At 35.1% G+C, this 23,515-nt stretch overlaps 2 protein-coding genes and 1 pseudogene across 2 annotated transcripts; 1 reads left to right on the top strand and 2 right to left on the bottom strand.

Moving 5' to 3' along the window:
* Positions 1-653: 653 nt before the first annotated feature.
* On the bottom strand, positions 654-1,597 carry LOC108307391 (annotated as a pseudogene).
* Positions 1,598-8,899: 7,302 nt separating this feature from the next.
* LOC108307390 (olfactory receptor 52D1-like) lies at positions 8,900-9,844 on the bottom strand. Its single transcript, XM_017532789.1, has one exon. It carries the CDS (start codon positions 9,842-9,844, stop codon positions 8,900-8,902), a length of 945 nt encoding a protein of 314 aa, XP_017388278.1.
* Positions 9,845-20,962: 11,118 nt separating this feature from the next.
* On the top strand, positions 20,963-22,156 carry LOC108307389 (olfactory receptor 52A1-like). Its single transcript, XM_037740059.1, has 2 exons — positions 20,963-20,991; positions 21,078-22,156. Exons 1-2 carry the CDS (start codon positions 20,963-20,965, stop codon positions 22,045-22,047), a joined length of 999 nt encoding a protein of 332 aa, XP_037595987.1. The 3' UTR covers positions 22,048-22,156.
* The last annotated feature ends 1,359 nt before the right edge of the window (positions 22,157-23,515 follow it).

The raw sequence follows: 23,515 nt of genomic DNA, 5'->3' as shown, positions 1-23,515 counted from the left end.
TGGCGCGACCTCAGCTCACTGCAATCTCCACCTCCTGGGTTCAAGCAATTCTCCTGCCTCAGCCTCCCGAGTAGCTGGGACTACAGGCATGTGCCGCCATGCCCAGCCAATTTTTTTGTATTTTTAGTAGAGACGGGATTTCACCATGTTGGCCAGGATGGTCTCGATCTCTTGGCCTCGTGATCTGCCCTAGATGAGCCTGAACCAACACCTTACACCTTACCTAACCTAAAAGTTTTAGCAGAATTTTTAGGAGAATATCTTCTTAACCCAAATTCATGCAATGTATTTCTTAGATATGACATAAAAATTATTCATGAAAGAAAATAAGGTGAATTAGACTTTATAAAACTTAAAATTATTTAAATATAAATTAGTTATACCTTAAGAATTTGTAAAGTCTACAAGAAAATTAGGATTAGAAACATGAATAATGATTTAGAATTTTGCTTTAAAATGTTTCTGCCTTCTATGCATCTTCCATATTCATTACTGCTCACTGAAGTCAATATACTTAACAAGATTTAACAGCCTATATGAACCAGAACTTTCACTGAAAAGTTAAACTTTAAGGGAGTGCTGATTTATTTTAAATGTTCTCTGTAAACCCCTCTCTTTTTTGATGACCTGGAGAATCAAATATCCTTGCAAAGTCAGAAACATTTTACTGTTAAGAATTTAAAGACTCTCTCCCTGATCCTTTTAGTTTTAACACCATAAATAATAGGATTCATCATGGGTGGGATAAGAAGATATATATTAGCTATAAAAATGTGGATATGTGGAGCAATGTGGTGGCCAAACCTATGAGTAAGAAAAGAGAAAAAGGCTGGTGTATAAAATACCAGGATGACCCATACATGGGAGACACAGGTGCTTAAGGTCTTGTGCGAGCAGCTTTGGATGGGAGGTTGAAGACAGTTAGAAGAATAAGGGTATAGGAACAGATGATCAATGTGAAGTCCAGTCCTCCCGTCAGGAATGCTATGATTAGGCTGTAAGCTCTATGAATCTTGGTTTCAGTACAAACTAGCTTTATTAGGGCCATGAACTCACAGTAGGTATGGGAGATGACATTTGTTCTGCAGTAGGAAAGCCACCTGAGTAAGAAGGGATGTGGACTGAGGAGTACAGCTCCTCTGAAGACAATAACCAAACCTAAGTCTACAATCACTGTTGGTGTTAGGATAATGGAATGTCTCATTGGGTGACAGATGGCCACATAGCGGTCAAAAGCCATGGCCAAGATAAATCCAGATTCCATGGTAGACAGAGAGTGGATAAGATACATTTGAGTGAGGCAGCCTTCAAAGTAGATCTCTCTGTCATTGAACCAGAAGAGGCTCAGTATCTTAGGAAGTGTAGTAGAAGTAAGCATCAAATCAGCTACAGAGAGCATACATAGAAAGAGGTACATGGGTTCATGCAGTTTTGGATCTGTCTTGACAATTAACAAAAGAGTAGTATTTCCCATCAGTGACAATATGTAGACCAGGCAGAAAGGCACAGAGATCCATTTGTGGGCAGCTTCCAACCCTGGAATGCCAAGTAGAAGGAAGACGACAGGTTGAAGATTGGTCCTGTTGAAAGCTAACATTATGTAAGCAATGGATAGTCCATGGTTCTGTTGAATTAAAAATCACAAAGATTATAGATATGTGAATACCAAACATTTTATTATTATTAGGGACTGGCAAAGATGTGTACATTCAATTACATAGAGTAGGCTATGGAATAATGTTCTCAGTAATACCATCTTTCAATGAATCAAATGCATGTGAGTATGATTTTTTGGGTAAGAATAATTGGCAGAAAAGTACTCTATGTGAGTATATATTACATATATATTTGTGATTTTTTTCAAGAGGTATTGTCCAGCTGGCTGGATACATTTTAGTAGTATTACAGAGCTAGCAATTGATATATTGATAAATATAGAGATATAATTTTCTACCATCTGAGACAGTGAAAAAAGAAAAAGAACAACTACCATGCCATTTGTATAGTTAACCTTTCTTGTCTATTATCAATGATAGTGCACATAGAATGGAGGAACAGGAGACTTAGGAAATACTGAAAAGCAACTAGGACAATTAGTTGAGATTTCAGAAGGAGGAGGTGTAAACAAAATAGGTGCTATAATGGAAGGCAAATCATTGAGTTAATGAAGAAAGTACCTTATTCTTCATAAAATCAGAGAAACTCAATAGTAAGAAATTATCATTTTACAAAGAATAATCTAATAGAGTAAATGTCTAAATCTAGGAAACATGAGTATTCATGTTACTATATATTTGTGTTCTCTTATAAATGATAAATCAGACTCAGAATGTATGCAATGCATTCCTCAAAGTCACACAATGTGCTTGACTTGATTTTTGTTACCCAAGTAAACTTAAGATGTACAGTAAAATGGTTATTTTGCTTGAAATATTGATATATTAATATGAGGAGCCTATGTAATATGAGGCATCCTTTTTGTTTGAATAAAACTAAGTATAAAAAGACAAATATAGTTTTGACCAAGATATATCATGACTAAATCCAATAATGAGATAAATCTCAGCTTGAATATTGAATTAGTCTTCTTCTGTGTTACTTTTTGTAAAGTCAAAAGGTTGAACCCCTTTCAGACAACAAGGAGGGCTGAGAATTCACTCCTTGGGATTTGACTTACAGCCTCCATCCTAGGCTTTAACATTCTTTTTTCATGGAAGCACTGACTTCTGCTCTCCCAAATTAAACATCTCTCTACTGCCTATAACCTGTTTAATCTTACCTGTATAACTAGATAGTCTTGCTTCACAGCTAGAGACTCAACTGAATGATGGCTGTAAGTATAATAAGTGCCCTAATACTTCTTATCCCAGGGGACAAAAGGCCTGTAAGGAACACACACACTCTCTCTCTCTCATTCTTTTTTTTCTCTCTCTCTCTCTATAGTGTCTCATGAGAATGCTGTTTGGTTGCAAACATTATAAACAGTTTCAGCAATCTTTCCCAGTCTTTCCAGGCAAAATATGATGTCTTAAAGGGATTCAATCTTGTTGTTCTTTACCACCTGAACTCTGAGCATAGAAACCAGTAAGAGATAGTCTCTAGGCTCCAGGTGTCTTGAGATACTTTATTTCTTGTACTTCTCGGACTTAAGTACATGCAGGTGTTGTAAGCGCCACCGCCTCCAGCTGGTTTTTGTATTTTTAGTAGAGATAGAGTTTAACCATATTGGCCAAGCTGGTCTTGAACTCCTGATCTCAGATTATCTTCTTGCATCGGCCACCCAAAATGCTGGGATTACAGGCATGAGCCACCACGTCCAGTCAATTTTATCTAAACTTTTTTTCCCCCATTTATTTATTTTATTGCATTTTAGGTTTGGGGGTACATGTGAAGAACATGCAAAATTGTTGCATAGGTACACACATGGCAGTGTGATTTGCTGCCTTCCTCCCCATCACCTACATCTGGCATTTCTCCCCTTGCTATCTCTCCCCAGCTTCCCACCCCCCACCGTCCCTCCCCTATTTCCCCCCAACTGACCCCAGTGTGTAGTGCTCCCCTCCCTGTGTCCATGTGTTCTCATTGTTCAACACCCGCCTATGAGTGAGAACATGCGGTGTTTGATCTTCTGCTCTTCTGTCAGTTTGCTGAGAATGATGGTTTCCAGGTTCATCCATGTCCCTACAAAGGACCCAAACTCATCGTTTTTGATGGCTGCATAATATTCCATGGTGTATATGTGCCACATTTTCCCTATCCAGTCTATCGTCGATGGACACCTTACACTAAAATTAACTCCAGATGGATTAAAGACTTAAACATAAGACCTAACACCATAAAAACCCTAGAAGAAAATCTAGGCAAAACCATTCAGGACGTAGGTGTAGGCAAGGACTTCATGACCAAAACACCAAAAGCATTGACAACAAAAGCCAAAATAGACAAATGGGACCTAATCAAACTCCACAGCTTCTGCACAGCAAAAGAAACAATCATTAGAGTGAATCGGCAACCAACAGATTGGGAAAAAATTTTTGTAGTTTACCCATCTGACAAAGGGCTGATATCTAATATTTAAACTTTTATAAAATTCATTGGCTCACAGATATCAGTTATCAGAATGGGTGGCTTGGAAAATATAAACAATTATTTTGAAAAAGTCCTAAGAATACTAGATTTTAAATTGGTAAATCATTATTTTTAGTTAGTAATGTTGTATTACATACTGATTATTGGCCAACAAAGTAGATTTTAAGTACATTAAAAAATAGTAATATTAGAGAAGATGAAAAGATGTCAGGATATTTCTCCTAATGTTTTACTTTCTTCAACTGCATTTAGTCCATGGCTGCAGATCCTTCCAGAGGAGACTGCTATGTTTTCAGTTTCCACTGAGAGGCTTACATTTTTTAATGATTTATGATTACACTACTGGTGCTTTTCTATTTCACTGCCCTAGAGTCACATTAGAATCATTTATTTTCTTCTAATTTCTGAAAATCTTCACAGACAAATATTTGGCTTTTCAGCAATTCTATAATTTGTGTACATAATTATCTGTAAAAAGGATGCCAAACACTAACTATTCAAGTGCTTTTAGTTGTGTGGTTAGACTCTGACTAATGTAGGTGCCTTTCATAACAACATAGGGTTAGAGGTTTCAGTAATTTGTTTACTTAAAACAATGGTATAACATTGCCCTTATAGTTATCTGATTTTAATTATTACAAAAGAAACAATTAAAAGCCACTAATACCCTAAATATAATAAAGGCCATATGTGAAACACTCACAGGAAATACCATACTCAATGGCAAAATATTAAAAAGCTTATTCTTTAAGATCAGGAACAAGGCAAAAATGCCTGCGTTCACTGCTCATATTAAACAAAGTACTAGAAGTCCTAGCCAGCGCAATTACACAAGAAAAAGAAAAAAAAGGCATCCAAATTTGAAAAGAATAACTAAAATTATATCTGTTCACAAATGACATTACCTTAGAAGTAAAAACTCACAAATATTCTATGTACACATTGAAAGAAGAAAGACAAACAGGAATTGCCTGATAGAATAAACAAAATCAACCTGCAAAAGTCAGTTGCATTTCTTCGTGCTAATCATAAACAATCTGGAAAGGTAAAGTAAGAGAATAATGTTATTTACAATTGTATCAAAAAGAATAAAATAAGAATAAACTTAAAGAAGTGAAATACTTATAAACTAACTATAAAATATTGCTGAGGACAGACATGGTGACTCATACCTGTAATCCTAGCGCTTTGGGAGATAGAGGAGGGTGAATCACCTGAGGTCAGGAGTATGATACCAGCCTGGCCAACGTGGTGAAACCCCAACTTTACTGAAAATACAAAAATTAGCCAAGTGTGGTAGCAGACACCTGTAATCCCAGCTACTCAGGAGGCTGAGGCAGGAGAATCACTTCAGCCCTGGAGGACAGAGGTTGCAGTGAGCCAAGATCATGGCACTCCGCTTCAGCCTGAGTGAAAAAGTAAGACTGTCAAAAAAAAAAAAGCTGAAATAAATAAAAGAAGATGCAAATAAATGAAAAGATGCATTCATGGATTAAAAAATTTAATATTGTTAGAAGGTCAATAATATCCAAAGTGATCTACCGATTCAGTGCAATCTCTACTGATGTTTCAATGATATACAATTTTTCTGAAATAGAAATATCCAAAACCCAATTTAAATTTGATATGAAAACTCAAGGGACCTTAAGTAGCCAAAACAATCTTAAAAAAGAATAGCAAACTTGGAGATCTCACATTTTCTGATTTCAAAACATAGTAGAATACCATGGTGATCAAACCAGCGTGGGACTGGAAGAAAGACAGACATATTGATCAATGAAATAAAATAGAGTCCAGAAATAAATGCTTACATATATGATAAAATGATCTTTATAAATGCCAAGACCATCCAATGGAAAAGTACAGTCTTTTCAATAAATGATGCTGCAAAACTGGAAAAAAAGTGCAAAAGAAGTTAGACTTTTATCTTGCAGAATACTAAAATTATGCAAAATGAATCAATTACCTATATGTAAGAAATAAAACTCTACAATTCTTAGGAAAAAAACAAGTGAAAAGTTTCATGGCACTGGATTTGGCAAAGCTATATTGGGTAGTACATCAAAGTCACAGGCACAAAGGTAAAAATAGATAAATTACAATTTATCAAAATTAAACTTTTGTGCATCACAGTATACTATCAACAGAGTAAAAAAGAAACCCTGAAACAGCAAAAAATATTTAAAAATCAAATATGTTATAAGAATTTAATAGCCAGAATATATAAAGAATTGCTAAAAATCAGTGATAACAATAATAAAATGATTTAAAAATGCTCAAAAGACTTGAACACACATTTCCGTAGAATATATAGAGATGGCCAATAAGCACTTGAAAAAAATTTAAACATCATTAATTGACAAAGAAATGCAAAGCAAAACCACAGTGAGATACAAGTCTATATCCATTAGGATGATTATTATTAAAAATATTAATTAAAAGAAAATAAGTGTTGGCATAGATGTGAAAAATTAAATTATTGTACATTGCTGCTTACGATGTAATGTTATGCAACTGTTATGAAAAAATGAAAACAAACAAAAACAATTGTTCCTTAAAAAGTGAGACACAAAATTACCAGGTTATCTAGCAATTAGACCTCTGGGTATATACCCAAATGAAATGAAAGCAGGGCCTTGAACAGATATGTGTACACTCATGTTTATAGCACTATTATTCACAATAGCCAGAAGGTAGAAACAACCCAAATGTCCATCAGATAAATGGATAAACGAAGTGTGTATGTATATGAGTATGTGTGTGTGTGTGTGTGTGTGTGTGTGTGTGTGTGTATACACACATGCATGCATTGTAATATGATTGAAACTTAAAAAGAAGGAAATTCTAGCACATGCTACAATGTAGATGAACCTGTGCTAAGCGAAATAAGACAGTCACAAAAGGGCACATGTTGTATGGTTCCACTTATATGAGGTGCCTAGAATGGTAAAACTTACAGACAGTATGTGGAATGAAAGGAGGGGAAAATGAGGACTTAGTGTTTAATGAATATAGAGTTTCAGTTGGGAAAGATAAAAAATGTTCAGGAGGTGTATGGTGGTTGTGGTGGTGATGGTTACAAAACAATGTGAATGTACTTAATGTCACTGAACTGTACATTGAAATGGTTATAATGATAAGTGTTATGTGTATTTTACTACAATTTAAAACACTTTTCAGTGAAATGTCCATTAGGTATATTTTGTCTTAATACTAAAAACGTGAATGATGATTATATAGATTATTTCTCTTTATTATTAACATATAAATATATATTTAAAAAGAGAAACATCAGGCAAAGCTTCCTTCAGTTGACACTGAACTGTATCATAAAATATCAGTAATGGTGGGAAGTGTATGACAATGATGTATGGCAGCAAAAGGTATTTGAGGAAGAAAGGAAAGCATATATATAACAGTATGTAAGTATATACCAAACTTAATGTAGTCTGTTGTATTTACAATTTAGTGCATAGAATTCTAATTTGACCCCATCTGTTTAGTTCACATGATGCAACAAGAGAGCTGGAGACCTTAAATGATCAGAGAAATTTGAAATGGCTATGCACTCAGACAAAATGAGTGATTTTGTTTCACTGTTTCCCAGGTATCAAAAGATTCTAAATAACTTAATTATAACCTTTTAATGCAAATGTTTTCTAAGGAGAAAGTAAGATAAATATACTCAATATTGATGGAAGAATAAATGAGAGTGTTATGAAAATTAGCCTAAATCAATCTAATACAATTTAAACTTACTGAACACATATTATAAATAAATGAATAACTGTGTCAACAAAAGAGATGAAAGTGGTCACTACATCCTTATCACTCTTCTATTGCATTTCCATAGCATTGTCTTATTCTCTAGAAAGCTTTAATAATGTAAACCATGTATGGCATGAAATTAAGCAAACTATTCCATACAAAAATGAAACATAATATTGAGGTGTTGTCATATTTGCTAAAACAGAATGGAATCAAACATATTCATTATATAAGCATCAAAAGATATAAATTTTACACAGTTTCAAATATATTAAATAAGATATAATGTGCATTTCCTAAAGCATTTTAAACAAGCCAAGGGTGGAGAACTTAAGAAATCATAATCATTGAGGGAAGAATGAAATAGCCTTTATTTTTTTATTGAGTGCTTTCTCTGTGCCATTTCAAGTTACACATTTCATGTAATTCTCACACAACCCTATAAAACAGGTGTTATTATCATTTATTTTGATGTATCAGGAAACTGAGACCAAAATTAAATGAATGGAAATAAAGCTAGCCAGGGAAGAATACTGGACTAAGACCCGAGCAGTCTAACTCCAAAGCCTGGACCCCTAACCAATAAACTATTAGACTACCCAGAAAAAATAACATGGAATCTAAATTCTACAAAATATAATGTGTTCAGTTTAGGCATATTATCAGGAAGATATATGTTTAATTAAAGGAAATGAAACCTAAGCCTTCTAATTAAGGAATGCTGTTCATCAGTGAAACTATGATACTGAAGACTGGGGAAGCGAGGGTGGGAATGAGAATATTTGAAAAGAAAAAAAGAAGATCCAACAGATACATATGAAGAGACTAACAATCTCTTTTCCAATATTTACTAAATAAAAAAGTTGAAACTACTTGTTGAATTAGAATCTGTGGAACTTACAATAACCCGGTAAATAACAGAACTTTCAGATAATGAATACTATTCAGTTTATTGGAGTAAGAGCAATTGGTTTTTTTCCCTACATCATCTTTTGCATTTAGATTTATTCTTCAACTGTCTCTCTTGGTAATCCAAATAAAATCAAGCAGCTTTAACCCTTAGCACCTTAAGAACATGTTCCCGTATTTTCTTGGTCCTTAGTCCATACACAATGGGGTTGAGAAAAGGGGGAACCAAAAGGTACATATTTGCAATAAAAATATGAACATGTGCTGGCACATTTTTCCCAAAACGATGAGTGAAAATTGAAAATCCAGCTGTGGAATAGAAAACAAGGATGACACAGACATGGGAGCCACACGTGCCTAAAGCCTTGAAGCTAGCTTCTCGAGATGGCAGGTGGAATACAGAGCATAGGATGAATACATAGGATACAGCAATGAGAATGACATCACATGAGCCAATGATAGAAGCCATACTGAGACTATAGCTTTTGGTAGCACCGATGTCCATACACACCAGCTTCACCACAGCCATGAACTCACAGTAGGTGTGGGCAATGATTCGTGTTCTGCAGTAAGGCAGCTGTTTGAGCAGAATAGGATGTGGAGAAAAGAAAGCTACCCCCCGACACACGACTATAATACCCATTAGAGATACGCGACTGTGTGTAAGAATGGTGGCATGGCGCAGTGGGTCACAGATGGCCACATAGCGGTCAATGGCCATGGCCAGGAAGAAGCCAGATTCCATGGCAGTAAAACTGTGGATGAAGAACATTTGGGCCAGGCAAGCATCAAAGGCAATGTCATGAACTCCAAGCCAGAAGAGACAGAGCATGCGAGGCAGTGTAGATGTGGAAAGGACCAGGTCAGTGACTGATAGCATGCACAAAAACAGAAACATAGGCTGGTGGAGGCTTCGCTCTGCCCTCACCACAGCCAGGATGGTCACATTCCCCACCAAGGCCACCATGTACATGGAGCAGAAGGGAATCCCAATCCAGACATGCAGATGCTCTAGTCCTGGGATGCCCATCAGCAAGAAGGTGACAGGAGAGGGACGAGAAGCGTTGAGAAGAGGCATATTTTTTTTCCTTTGCTTTCTTTATGAGTTCTTCTGAAAATAAAATTGTTATGACAATGTGGTCACAATCAGACAATGAATCATGATGATTCTTTCAGAAAAATATTTAATTATCTGTTGTCGTAAGCAATCCAAATTCACAATCTGTTGTTGTAAGCAATTTAAATTCACTAGGACCAGAATAATAAAATGATTACTTACAGTATACCAAATTTTTGTACATTTTCTTGTTGTACAAATTGTTGTAATGCTGAAAGGTAACTCTTATAACATGTCATATTATCATAGAGACCTATAAGTCACTTTGTCTATTCATTTCCAGTAAAAGATTCCATCTATGGGGTCATAACTGAACTTCTTTCAACAAATATTTCCTAAGCAGTTATTCCATAAGAAACCATGTTCTAGAAACTGGGAATACATAAATGGTTATATCAAAGAGGTAACACTCTACAAGGAGAAGGAAGACACCATAAAAATGATACATAATGACTAGGGTGTATGGTTATTAGATTGGGTGGTGAGAGTTGTCGCATTTAAGCTGGAACTTGTATGATGGAGCCTCAACTATTCAGAGTCTTGGATATTAGGTATTAGGTATTCTGACAATAAAAATATTAAGAAAAAATGCTATGAAGAAGGAAGAAGCTGGAAGGGACAAGTTGGCCAGGGCTTCTAAAACTTAGAAGCAAGGAAGAAAGTTATAGGAGAAAAGGATTACTTATCCCTTTTATCAGCTTCTTCATGTCTTCACTGTTTCCTTTGCCCATTGTAGAAAAATGCCAGTTACATTAACAGTTATACAGACAATATAAAAATTTCTCTGCTTTATTTTCTTTTACCAGGCCTTTCTGAAAAATACCTATTTTTATATCAATTAACTGGTTGCCCACTTATGAATGTTATAGGTAATAATACCATAATTTGTCATGTTTGTCATCTATATTTTATTCTAAGTTCTCTATAATATCATTTGTTTCATAACATTTTCTTAGTTTTTCCTCTAGTGTTCCCTAATCTTGGTTACCAGAAAGCTCTAAGTCTATTTACTGTTTTACCAAATATGTTGACTCCAGTGTCAAATATGATACATGGCTTAGTAAATATTGAAGTTCTGTATTTAGTACCACCAATAAATTGGAGCTCATGGAGAGTATACTTCAGATATACAAATGTGAAAGATGCAAACTGTTATTCCTAAGGCACAGTTTGCATCTTTCACATTTGTATATCTGAAGGCACATCCTAAGGGATGCCCTTCTATGGTATATAGATATGAAATTTTTAAGTCAATCTCTACAGGATGCTTTCATATCAATTGTAACCAGACATTATTTGGAGTGAAATAGAATTTTTGGAATGCTCCTTCTTTGAGCTCTCCTTCAGTATTTCTCTCATGTGAGTCAGTTTTCCATAAACACAAGAGATCAAGTGGAAGCCTTGTACAATTTTAGAGAATTATAAAAGTACCTTTGCTTTTGGTAGAAAATTGTATAATCCATAATTTAATTGACTTAGAAAACAGAGATAAATAGTCTCTGTCCTTCTCTGCATGGATATAATATTACAGTTTTAGAAAGCACAATATGATATTGTGATTTCTAAAACAGGATTAATATAATCTATATATTTATTATTTAATTTGCCACCCTGAGTACGTAATCTGACAAATAAAATATCACGGATTAATTTTTTTTTAATTTCAGATCAATTATTCATTTCTCTCATGTACCCATTAATAGGGTATAGGATATATCATTTTGAATTATACCTATAACTATCTATCTATATCTATCTATCTATCTATTTCAAGAAAATATATTTCTTAACATTTACCACAGTAACTACCTTCCAATTTCCCATCCTCATTTATTCTGACTTAGAACATTTGATTTAGAAGCTCATATTATAACATATGCATAGTAATTCTTTTATTGGCTTGGTAAACTGACCTAATAATATCAGAGTTATCAGTTACTTACTAAAGCACCTTTCTTATACATCTTCTCATAGTTCCAGTAGATAGTCCAGTCTCCATGGCAGAGAAACCCTGGAATAAACTGGTTAAGCACAAGGGAGGGAGTACGAGGGTTACAGCAGAGAAAGCCTGTAAGTCACCACAAATACTTCACTTGTAGACAAATTCTTTACTATTTTATGTGTTTCCCATCTTCCTTTAAGTCAGTGACCTTGGGTAGTATTGCCACTAGCCTCAGGGAGAACCTGCTCTCACTATGTAGCAAACAAATTCTTATAAGTATAACATGCACTCATAAGAATTTCAACAGCATCACCTCAAAATATACTTTGCAGAATCAATAAATTATCCCAGATAGGAGAAAAAATGAGTTATATGGAAATACTTGCAAGAGACCAAATTAAGTTTAGCAAGTCACATAAAGCCATCTTGAATAAATGGTAATCAGGCTGGGATGTAAAGAATATTTAAAAAATGGCCTATTGGATATAAACAGAGATAAAAGCAAGGATAGATATATAATATATGCAATTATATAGCTATAATAGAGATCTATCTATATATAAAAATACACATAAATTAATAAGAACAAAAGCATAAACAAAGTTTCATAAGGAAAAGCAAATATGAAATAATGAATTAAAATCTAATGTAGTTGAGATTCAAAGCATACAAAGATATTTACATGGATGAGAATATATGGGCAAACGGTAGTCCCTACACATCAATCAATTAGGTCCCTACCACCTAATTTTATAATATAGTCTCTAGAGCAGTGACTGTCACTTATTAAGTGCTCAATAAATATACACTGGATATGTAAATGCAATATAGAACATTACAAGAGCAGAGGTGGAAAGTGCACATACTCACAGATACACACACTGGTTTACAAAACAATTTTTGCCCAAGTACTCAGGATATAATCTCTCTGCTATCATCTCCCTAAAAATGCCAACCTGGAAGTGAGTCCAGTAGTCACAGATATCCATAATTTTGTTCTTTCAATAGACCCACACAATATGAAATATGCTCAAGTTGAGAAGGAACCCTCATTTCTATTAAATCCTTTAAAAAAGATGTATATTTCCTAGAATCTAGCTGTTTCTTCATTTTAACCATGGAGAATAAAGAAATGTGCATTCCTTCAGTCCAAAAATTAATATCTTTTCCTTTGAATCTATGTCATTTAGAAAACAAGAACGTATTGTTTAAGTCTAATGTCTTTTAAATTTTTCCATAGACATTTAAGCTATTCTCTTTCTTTACATCCCTCTCTCATTTCAAAAATACCTTCACTAGCTCATAAAGAAACTTATTCAGAGTCAAGAAGCAAGCTAAACATGTAATCTCCATATGTAGCAGCTTCAGCATGGTCATCTCAAGGGATAAATGAGAACAACATTTGACACAATAGGTCCCTATGGAAACATTGGCAAAAGAGGGAAAAATTTTTAGTGGTAATGATTGATAATAGACATAATTTCAGGGATAATTTACCTTTGCATTCTCACAGGTTTATACCTGCAGGTGTAGCCATCCCTCAGTAGTTTCAAATATTATGTCAGCCACTCACCAGGACCAGTACTGAATAAAGTACAATGACCCAGAACACATTCTTTTTTCCTTTAATTCACTAATCTAATTCAAATACCAATTTAAGCCAGAAACCATACACATGAGAAACTCTCCTTTAAAAATAAAAGAGAAGTTAAGACATCCCCAGATAAACAAAAGCTGAGGTAATTTATTATCACTATACCTGGCCTATGGGAAATGCAAAAGTGAGTCTTTTATGTAGAAATCAAAGAGGCTAGAGAGTGACGGAAACCCATACAAAAATATAAAGTTTTTCAGTAAGATTAAAACACATGGACAAATAAAAATTGGTATCACCATTATTTTTGTTCATAACTTTATTTTGTATTCTTTTTTACAGAAATAAAAAAAGAAACCATAAAAATAATTATGAATCCATATTAATGGATACACAATATATAAAATGTGATATCAAAAACATAACAGAAAAAGACATGGTATGTTTGTATAGGAGATGAAGCACTAAAGGAGTGGAGCTTTAGTAAGTTGAAATTAACTTGATATCAGTTAAAATATATTATTATAATTGCATTTCCAATTTAGAGGAAAATATGCAGCTTGCTGCCAGCACAGTATTCTCAATACAAATACCAGACAGGTTAAGATGTTACACGCTGGCAAACCCACAGCCAATATCATACTGAATGGGCAAATACTGAAAACATTCCCCTTGAAAACCCCCACAGAACAAGGATGTTCTCTCTTACCATTACCATTCAACATAGTATTGGAAGTTCTGGCCAGGCCAATCAGGCAAGAGAAAGAAATAAGCGTATTCAAATAGGAAGAGAGGAAGTAAAATTATCTTTCTTTGCAGATGACATTATCCTATTTCTAGACAATGGAAAAAACATTTCATGTTCATCAATAGGAAGAATCGGTATTGTGAAAATGTCCATACTGCTCAAAGTAATTTATGCAGTCAATGCTATTCCCATTAAACTACCATTGACATTCTTCACAGAATTAGAATAAAAACTACTTTAAAATTCATATGGAACAAAAAAAATGGCCCATATAGCCAAGACAATCCTAAGTAAAAAGAACAAAGATGAAGGTATCACATTCACCAACTTCAAACTATACTACAGGGCTACAGTAACCAAAACAGCATGGTACTGGTACAAAAACAGATACATAGACAAATGGAACAGAATAAAGAACACAGAAATAAGAACACCATATTAAACCATCTGATTTTCAACAAATTTGACAAAAACAAGCAATGAGGGAAAGGATTGCCTATTTAATAAATGATGTGGGGGATCTGGCTAGCCATATGCAGAAAATTGAAACTAGGCCGCTTCCTTATACCTTATACAGAAATTAAGTCAAGCTGAATTAAAGACTAAATACAAAACCCAAACTATAAAAACCCTAAAAGAAAATCTAGGCTATCCATTAGGACATAGGCACAGGCAAAGATTTCATGATGAAAATACCAAAAGCAATTGCAACAAAAGCAAAAATTGACAAATGAGTTTTAATTAAACCAAAGAGCTTCTGACCAGCAAAAGAAATTATCACCAGAGTGGACAGACAACCTACAGAATGGGAGAAAATTGTTGCAATCTATCCATCTGACAGAGGTCTGATATCCAGAGACTACAAAAAACTTAAACAAATTTACAGCAACAACAACAAAAAAATCATTATGAAGTAGGCAAAAGACAGGAACAAACACTTCTCAAAAGAAGAGATTCATAAGGTCAACAAACATATGAAAAAGAGCTCAGTATCACTGATTATTAGAGAAATGCAAATCAAAACCATAATGAGATACCATCTCATGCCAGTCAGAATGGCTATTATTAAAAAGTCAAGAAATGGCCAAATGCGCTTGACTCACACCTGTAATCCCAGCACTTTGGGAAGCCAAGGCAGGTGGATCACCTTAGGTTAAGAGTTTGTGACCTGCCTGGCCAACATGGTGAAATCCTATCTCTATTAAAAATACAAAAATTAGCTGGGCATGGTGGCAAGTGCCTGTAGTCCCAGCTACTCAGGAGGCTAATGTAGGAGAATTGCTTTAACCCGGGTGGCAGAGAAAATACAGACCAAGACTGAATAGACAGCTCTACTTAAACAAGGGTGGGAGAGTTTATAGGCCATCTGTGTTTACTAATTAATTGCTTTAACCCACAGAAAGTAAGCTTTCTCCTGTATTCATTATAAGAAGTAGCTTTTTTGTTTTGTTTTGTTTTGTTTTGTTTTGTTTCTTTTTTGAGATGGAGTCTCGTTCTGTAGCCCAACCTGGAGTGCAGTGGCACGATCATGGCTCACTGCAACCTCCGCCTCCCATGTTCAAGCAATTCTTCTGTCTCAGCCTCCCAAGTAGCTGCCACTATAGGCGCATGCCACCATGTCTGGCTAATTTTTTGTATTTTAGTAGAGACGGGGTTTCACTGTGTTGCCCAAGCTGGTCACAAACTCCTTAGCTCAGGCAATCCTCTCGCCTCAGCCTCCCAAAGTGCTGGGATTACAGATATGAACCACTGTGCCCGGCAAATATTCACATCTTAAAATGGCTGAGAAAGCATTTACAATTACAAATTTCCTAAGGTAATATGCTAAGGAAAGGGAGATCAGGGATTTAGAGTCAGAAGAAAGCCTAGCTAAGGTTTAGTTACGCCAAGGAGAGCTTTAAAGCCTCCTTGGTCACATCCTAGATATAGAGAAGTGATACATAGTACATGTGGATTCTGTGTGCTCTATAGCTCTCAAGAGCCAAAATATATCTCGGCAGATCTCAAGAGAATAGGATTAGGGCCCTACAGGGAGGATACAGGTGAATTAGTGGATACTGAACTAGTGAGGCCAAAAGACATGGATTACCACGTGGTAAACATAATTCCTTCATAGAATTTGCAGTCCAGGTGTAATTTACCAATCAGATTTTATATTCTTACAATAAATAATAATGCCTGGTAACACAGTTACGGGGCAATGGATCCATCTGTATTAAGTCTTCAGGGAATAGATTGATAAAGCTACTCCTTTATATATTTTTCCCTTGGAAACAGGAAAAGGTTTGGTTACTTTTTATTTCCATTCCTCCCACTTGTGACCTTTGATTAACACCTTAAATTAAAAAACATACTAAAAAACATTGTCCTTGATCATAAGCATCTTTATAATCTAATAGGTCATTAATATCCTCTTGACAACCTGATGAATCATATTATTATCTAGCCAATTAATTTGTCTAGGCCCTGAATACCTAATCTGTAATAAATTACATTTAAGGTTTTAACTAGGGAATGAATCAATTCCCTAACCTCAACCATCAGGTAATGTTTCATTTGTTAGCTCTATGATTAAACTTCTAGGACTGTGTAAGAAATCTATGACTGTATGCTCCAGAACAATATATACCTTACACACTCTATTCTCACTAAAATTAAGAAATAGCTTTTTCTTCCTTATTTTTAAATTTTTTTCCTTCTAGATCTATGTCTAAGCAATAGATTATATAACATCATATTTCAACTGACATACCAGGTCCTCCATCAGAGAGTAAAGAAGAAAACACTAAGTAATACAACATGATATTGCACATGATTAACGGCATTCAATGGCAAAGAAATGTATTACAGTACATTTGTGGTTAGACAACTAACACTATATTTGAAGTATTCCCCTAAATTCCCTGAAGCTCATCACTGGGAGTTCTTGAGTAGAATACTCTGATAGTAGAGTTGCATAAGTGGTCACTGCAAAATTTTATAAATATTGCCAAAGAATGGGTGCAAAGTGGTGTCAAAATGGAACAAAGTTGATAATGATGAATTCTCAAATTGGACTAAATAACAGGGAAAATCTGCAGCATCTTGCCATTAAGAAGATTAAAATATGACTTTAAAAAACCTTGCAAAATGTTATGATGGTTCCAAATAACTTTTGTAGTAATAATAGTAGTATTAATAGTAATAGTAGTAGTTGTAGCTATATGAGTTGCAGCTGTAGTATCATTTTGTTTGCAAACATAAAATGTACAATTTTGTTTCCTTACATTATAAGCCTAGCCATAGGCCAGAAAGTTGACCAAACGACTGTCTTCTGCATTTCCAGTTTACAAATTCTCCATTTCTCAGATATTTTTCTCACCCTCCAAATGATCCCATAATTTGATATTTCCTGGTTCCTATTCCTTCGAAATAGCTTCTAATGAAGTTACTAAATGCTTCTTGCTATGTGCTTTTAGGCAATAGATACCTTTCTCCTACAAAGTAGGGTCGAGTCTCAGGAAGATAATGACCTCTCTAGGGGCAAGGTCTGTCGCATCATCCTGGGATCACCTTAGACTTTAAGAAAAGCCAGGAAGATAAAGTTAAGGGCAGATGATGAAAGACGCTTAGCAATTCATTCATATCTTTCCAAATCCAAAATCCAGCAGGAAATAGCTGTTTTATCCATTGTCTTTACGCTCCAGCTAGCTGTCTCTTAATGTGGGTGAGTTTCTTCTCCATGCTTTGGGACCTGTTTATTGCTAAGAGCTTCTCACTGTAGCAAATTTTAAGAGGAAGTAGGAAGATTAATTTTATGCTGCATCTCTCAATTACAACCTTTTCTTTGGTATGGCCACATTCTTTCTCTGCTCCCCTCCCCACAGGTATTTTCTTGGTTCGTTTTATAAGCAGCATGAGAGATGGACTAGATTTACATCATTTAAAGATGGAAGAGATGCAAAGGTAATTTATTGCCATATTATTAACTGCATGTGGAAGAAATTTAATGAACACACGCCAGTTAATTAGTAGCAACAGCAGGGTATGAATAAGGTTTCCAGGATCCCCTTACAAATTTTGTATACAAAGTAGTTCTAACATTGATTGGTTTATTAAAAATTTTTAAATAAAAAGAAAATTTGTGATTTGAAAAGTATGTGTGGAGGGATAGGCCTGTGTGTCTGTGTCTCTGTAGCTTGAGCAGCAGAATTATTTCAAATATAGGAGCAACTGGTTGTCTTTGGTAGCTTTGTTGTCTGGTCCTTCTGCCACACTGACCACAGCTCATGCTTCATCCCCTGAAATCAAAATTTCTCTGTATCAGAGACATTAACATCTTGTGTTTTTGTCTCTTTTCTTGTTTTTACTCCATTTCCACTTAAGAAATCCTTTTCTTTCTTTCTCCTCTTTCCTTCCAAGCCCAGGAATGAACATTTTCTGATCTGATTAGGATAGAAAGCTAAACTGCACAAAATGCAGGCCTTTGCCGTTAAAGAAGAAATTTTTAACATAATCTCTTTTTTAAAAAAAAATGATGTGCATGTATGTATTTTCCCCGTCTACCTACTAAAACTTTAAAGGAGGATATGATTATTTATCAGATGAAGTGACCACATTAGTTTAATTAAGTGGAGTATATTGATTGCATCAAGGTCTGTACATGATTGAGACGTCAGTTTTCTATTGTGACAGTGATCATTTGTTCTGCTTACATGAATATACGATCTTACAGAGCTAACTGAGAAAAGCCATTAAGCTTTAGGAAATTCATCTTCTAGTGATATTTTTATTAATTCTTTATTCAAAAAATGTTCTCATTTCTCTGTTTGGTTTTAGATTCCCGCAAGAAGCCAGTAGTATGTCTTCCTCCACACAGAAGTTTATCAAAAGCTCTGAGAAGCACTAGCTACCAGACATTGAATAGCTACTCTTTTCCATAAAATTTATGCTGAGAATTTCATATATAATCTCATTTAGTTCTCCCAATAATCCAGTGAGTTTAGTGATATTATCCACCCCTCCATTTATAGTGAGGTAAATAGTAGAATGTGCATTAGATAATATCATCTAATGGTGTGAATAAGGTTTCCAGGATCCCCTTCCAAATTTTGTATACAAAGTAGTTCTAACATTGATTGGTTTATATTTCTAAAATCATATCAGATTATTTGACACACTATACTATATAGAAGAAAATTAATTTGAAATGCTTTATCATCCATTATGGTAGACCTGAAGCTAATGTTTACTTTATCCTTCCATCACCAGGCAATGTAAAAGTAATTATCTAGGATGTATTATCTTTGCAGCTCCTGTAGACTCTGCCTTTAACAACTTGTTCCACTTCAACAAAGCATATTTATGTTTATCTGCAATCACTTTTAGGCAATCTAGCACTTTCACCTGACATCATTTTATATGGGCATCAAGAGAAAAATTTTTAATAAAATTTCTAATTGTCTTAATCTATATCTCTTTATTTCCTTGAACACAATCTCTGATATGTGTGGCTACAGAAGGTCATATAATAAGATTCCCTACTCTTCATCAATGATTAAGACATTTTATATTTTATTACTTTGGGGGCTTTCTAGTTATATCCACATATATATTCATACTAACTGTAAACCATTCTATTTATTATTTTACAGAAGTTATCCCTTCAGTTTTCTTTCAAAGAAAAGAAAGCATATAAAAATCCCATTCAGAGTGATACTCCTCATTCAGCCAATGTATTTGGCTATGATACAATCATAAGAAAGATAAAATTAAACTGTTGTGTGATTTTAAGCTTGTAGAATATTTAATGAAAAAGAAAAAAAAAGAGAGATGATATAAGGTTGTTTTAAGCTTTAAGTAGAGGGTTGCCAAAGAAATAGAGCAGGCACGTTGTTAGAAGAAGTTTGGGTGCATGTGAAGTTAAACAATATATTCAAAGCTGTCAGAAATTATTTTCATTGACAACGGGTATTAATAAAGTAAAAAAGGCACATAGGTTCAGCCCCATTATAAAGAGAGCTCTGCTCTTTTACATCTGAAACATATTAATATTATCAAAACATTTAAGTTACAGGGATTATACAACAGGCCAGGATTTGTGACCTGTTCCCTATCCTAATTTATGGTTCCTTTTAATCCAATTGACCTCTTATCTATTTTCTCAATGTTCTGTCTCCTCTAAGATCTGTGACTACTTACATCTCCTTCCACCTCATTCTGCTTACACATCAACTTTGAAAACTAATGAACCAGGTTTAACTCAGTGAGTCAAAAATGCCCAGCCACTACTTGTAAGAGAATAATATGTACTTATAATTTCCAAGAACCTGAATAATTGGCCTGCACATAGGTAATTCAAGCAATATTTGTTGGAAGAACAAGCCTCTCACTTCGCTTTGTGGGAGGCAATTTGTAAGATGTGAATGAAGAATTGTCCTCCCTATACCAGAGAAAATAGCAAAGACTGGAAAAGGCATCTGAAGATTCTGAGCTTTCAACTAAGACAGGGATATGGGATTGAGGATTTGTATCATGACTTCAAGTGTCACAGAGAAACTCCACCTAATCCAAGGTGTGTCTGGAGTTTCGAGATGAACATGGACAAAAAAGTTAATGTTGCCATTTGTGATGTCATTTGAGAAGACACTGAAGACTAGCAGAATCAATGCTCTTAGAATCATAGTTTCCATTTTACAGTTTCTAGGTGATCAACACTGAATCACATTCCTCATTCACAACTACTCACATTAGCTTGGAAAATGCCAAGATCTCCATTCTGAAATAAACCTAAATTTACACCAAAGATTCAGTCACATGGTCAGTTTCCATTCATGTTTTTCATTGTCTGAGAGAAAACAGAAGGAAAGAGTTCTTCCTTCCCATCCACAATTTTTCTCTGAATCTCTAACAGAAACAGTGCTGAGTAAAGATTTACCAGACTCATAAGATCCACCAACATGTCATATTTGAACCCAAAGATGGTGACCCTGATTGGGATTCCTGGACTAGAGCATGTGAAATTCTGGATTGGGTTTCCCTTCTTTGGTGTGTGCCTGGTGGCCCTGCTGGGGAACATCTTTTTGCTAATCATTATCTCTACAGAACGCAGTCTACACAAACCCATGTACATCCTTCTGGCAGTATTGGCAGCCATTGACCTAGGTCTCTGTGTAGCCATTGCTCCTAAGATGTTGGCCATCTTCTGGTTTGATTCTTGTTCCATGGTTTTTGATGCCTGCCTCACCCAACTTTTCTTCATTCATGCCTTGCAGGGCATGGAATCTGGCATTCTGTTGGCAATGGCCTTTGATCGCTATGTGGCCATCTGTCATCCATTGAGGCACACATCCATCCTGACACCTTTCTTTCTATTTCGGGTGGTGCTGATGGTGGCAATCCGAGCAACAATGCTTGTTGGAATGTTACCCATTCTACTCAAACGACTGCACCTTTTCGAATCTGTGGTTATTGTCCATTCTTACTGTGAACACATGGCTGTAGTCAATCTGGCTGCAGAAGATGTCCACGTTAACAAATCATTTGGGCTCTTTGTGGCTTTTGCAATTCTAGGTTTTGACATGATCTTTGTCTTCATCTCCTACATTCTGATTTTTCAGACTGTTTTTCGTCTCCCCCAAAAAGAGACACGATTCAAAGCATTTAACACTTGTACACCTCATATTATTGTCTTTCTGGAATTTTATGTACTTGCCTTTTTTTCCTTCTTCAGCCATCGTTTTGGTCATGTATCAGCCTATGCCCACATCCTCTTGTCTACCATCTATCTGCTTGTGCCCCCTGCCCTTAACCCCATTGTCTATGGTTTGAAGACCATGGAGATTCGCATGCGGGTTTCTCATATTTTCATTATAAAGCCAGACACCCAGATCAAAAAGTGATATGTCAGAGGAAAAATATGCATTCATCTGTTTAAACCTAAGTTTAAGCTAGAAATTCCTTGTATTATGTGGGGCTATTTTGGTGAGACATTTACATTACAATGATCTCCCTGAAGAATATATATTCTTTAATCTTTCACTGCTTTTAATCAAGAGCAGTGAAAACATTAGACAAATGTGGATATACACACACATATATAACATAAATATATAATTTAAAATTTCTAACACCCCTCCATTCTTTCTCCTTTAATCTTTTATTTTTGCCTTTTTTCTTCCACCTTATTTCCTTTTTTTACTTCCGTCATATTAACATAGCCACTATCCAAGCTGAAGTTTACCCTTTGGATGTACAGTAGTGACAAAGATATATTTCACGATTTCAAAGGTTCACAGAATGCTGATGCTATAAAAATATTGAGCAGGATGGGCGTGGTGGCTCACGCCTATAATCTCAGCACTTTCAGAGGCTGAGTTGGGGGGATCACAGGTCAGAAGTTTGAGACCAGCCTGACCAACATGGTGAAACCCCATCTCTACTAAAAAGACAAAAATTAGCTGGGCATGGTGTCATGCACCTGTAATCCCAGCTACTCAGGAAGCTGAGGCAATAGAATCACTTGAACATGGGAGGTGGAGATTGCAGTGAGTCGACATTGTGCCACTGCACTCCAGCCTGGGCAACACCAGGAGACTCTGTCTTAAAAAAAAAAAGAACAAATGTAGTTTAATATTATTTAGGGTATCATAAGATAAAAACAATAGATTTAGTTTCACATGTGAGAATCAACTAAGCTAGATTTTACAAGGAATTAAAGAAGGCCTTATAAAGGAAGTCATGGTACATATGATATTTGAATAATAAATTTTACTTCAGCAGATGAAATGCTATTTGCCATAATTTTAATTCGGTTTTAAAACACTTAGTATCGTTAGAACTCACATAAATGTAAGGATATGTGCCAGGTGTGTGTGAATCTGACGTCTTTGAGCTATGAGTTATGAAAGCAAGCTCATCTCTTTTTTCATCAATGATCAAAATATACAAATCATCCTGCAGAAGGAGACTATGTATAAATATATCAATCATCTATTATTTGGTTTGACTTAACTGCACAAATATAGTTTTTATTGTGTAAGCAACAATTCAACTCTTCAGAGTTGTCATTGAATGGCATAGCATATAATGTCCTTGAAAGGTGCCCATTCTCTGTATATGTAGTGTTGCAACTCAGGATGCACTTATGTTTTTGCTAAAAGATCATTAGGAGATACTTTGAAAAGTTTTGAAATCAAACCTATTAGATTGATCAAATACTGTGATGAAGGACACATAACAGTATATTTTCTTCTATTTACCTTACAGCTTGAAAGGACTTAAAATTATTGAAAAAAAGTCAAAACATTGAAGTTCAACTACATATTCCTTAGTCTCCTTTTCATGTCAGACCTCCCTCTTCAGGGCCTC

Source organism: Cebus imitator, unplaced genomic scaffold, assembly GCF_001604975.1.
Source record: "Cebus imitator isolate Cc_AM_T3 unplaced genomic scaffold, Cebus_imitator-1.0 Scaffold79, whole genome shotgun sequence".
Classification (NCBI taxonomy): Eukaryota; Metazoa; Chordata; class Mammalia; order Primates; family Cebidae; genus Cebus; species Cebus imitator.
Note: the sequence above shows the minus strand (reverse complement) of the source record. Positions and strands in the feature narration are given on the sequence as shown.

Coding starts and splice junctions, on each gene's coding strand:
- LOC108307390 (XM_017532789.1), bottom strand. CDS start 9,844: ATGCCTCTTCTCAACGCTTCTCGTCCCTCTCCTGTCACCTTCTTGCTG.
- LOC108307389 (XM_037740059.1), top strand. CDS start 20,963: ATGGTCAGTTTCCATTCATGTTTTTCATT. Junction 20,992..21,077: donor TTCCATTCATGTTTTTCATT/GTCTGAGAGAAA, acceptor TGCTGAGTAAAG/ATTTACCAGACTCATAAGAT.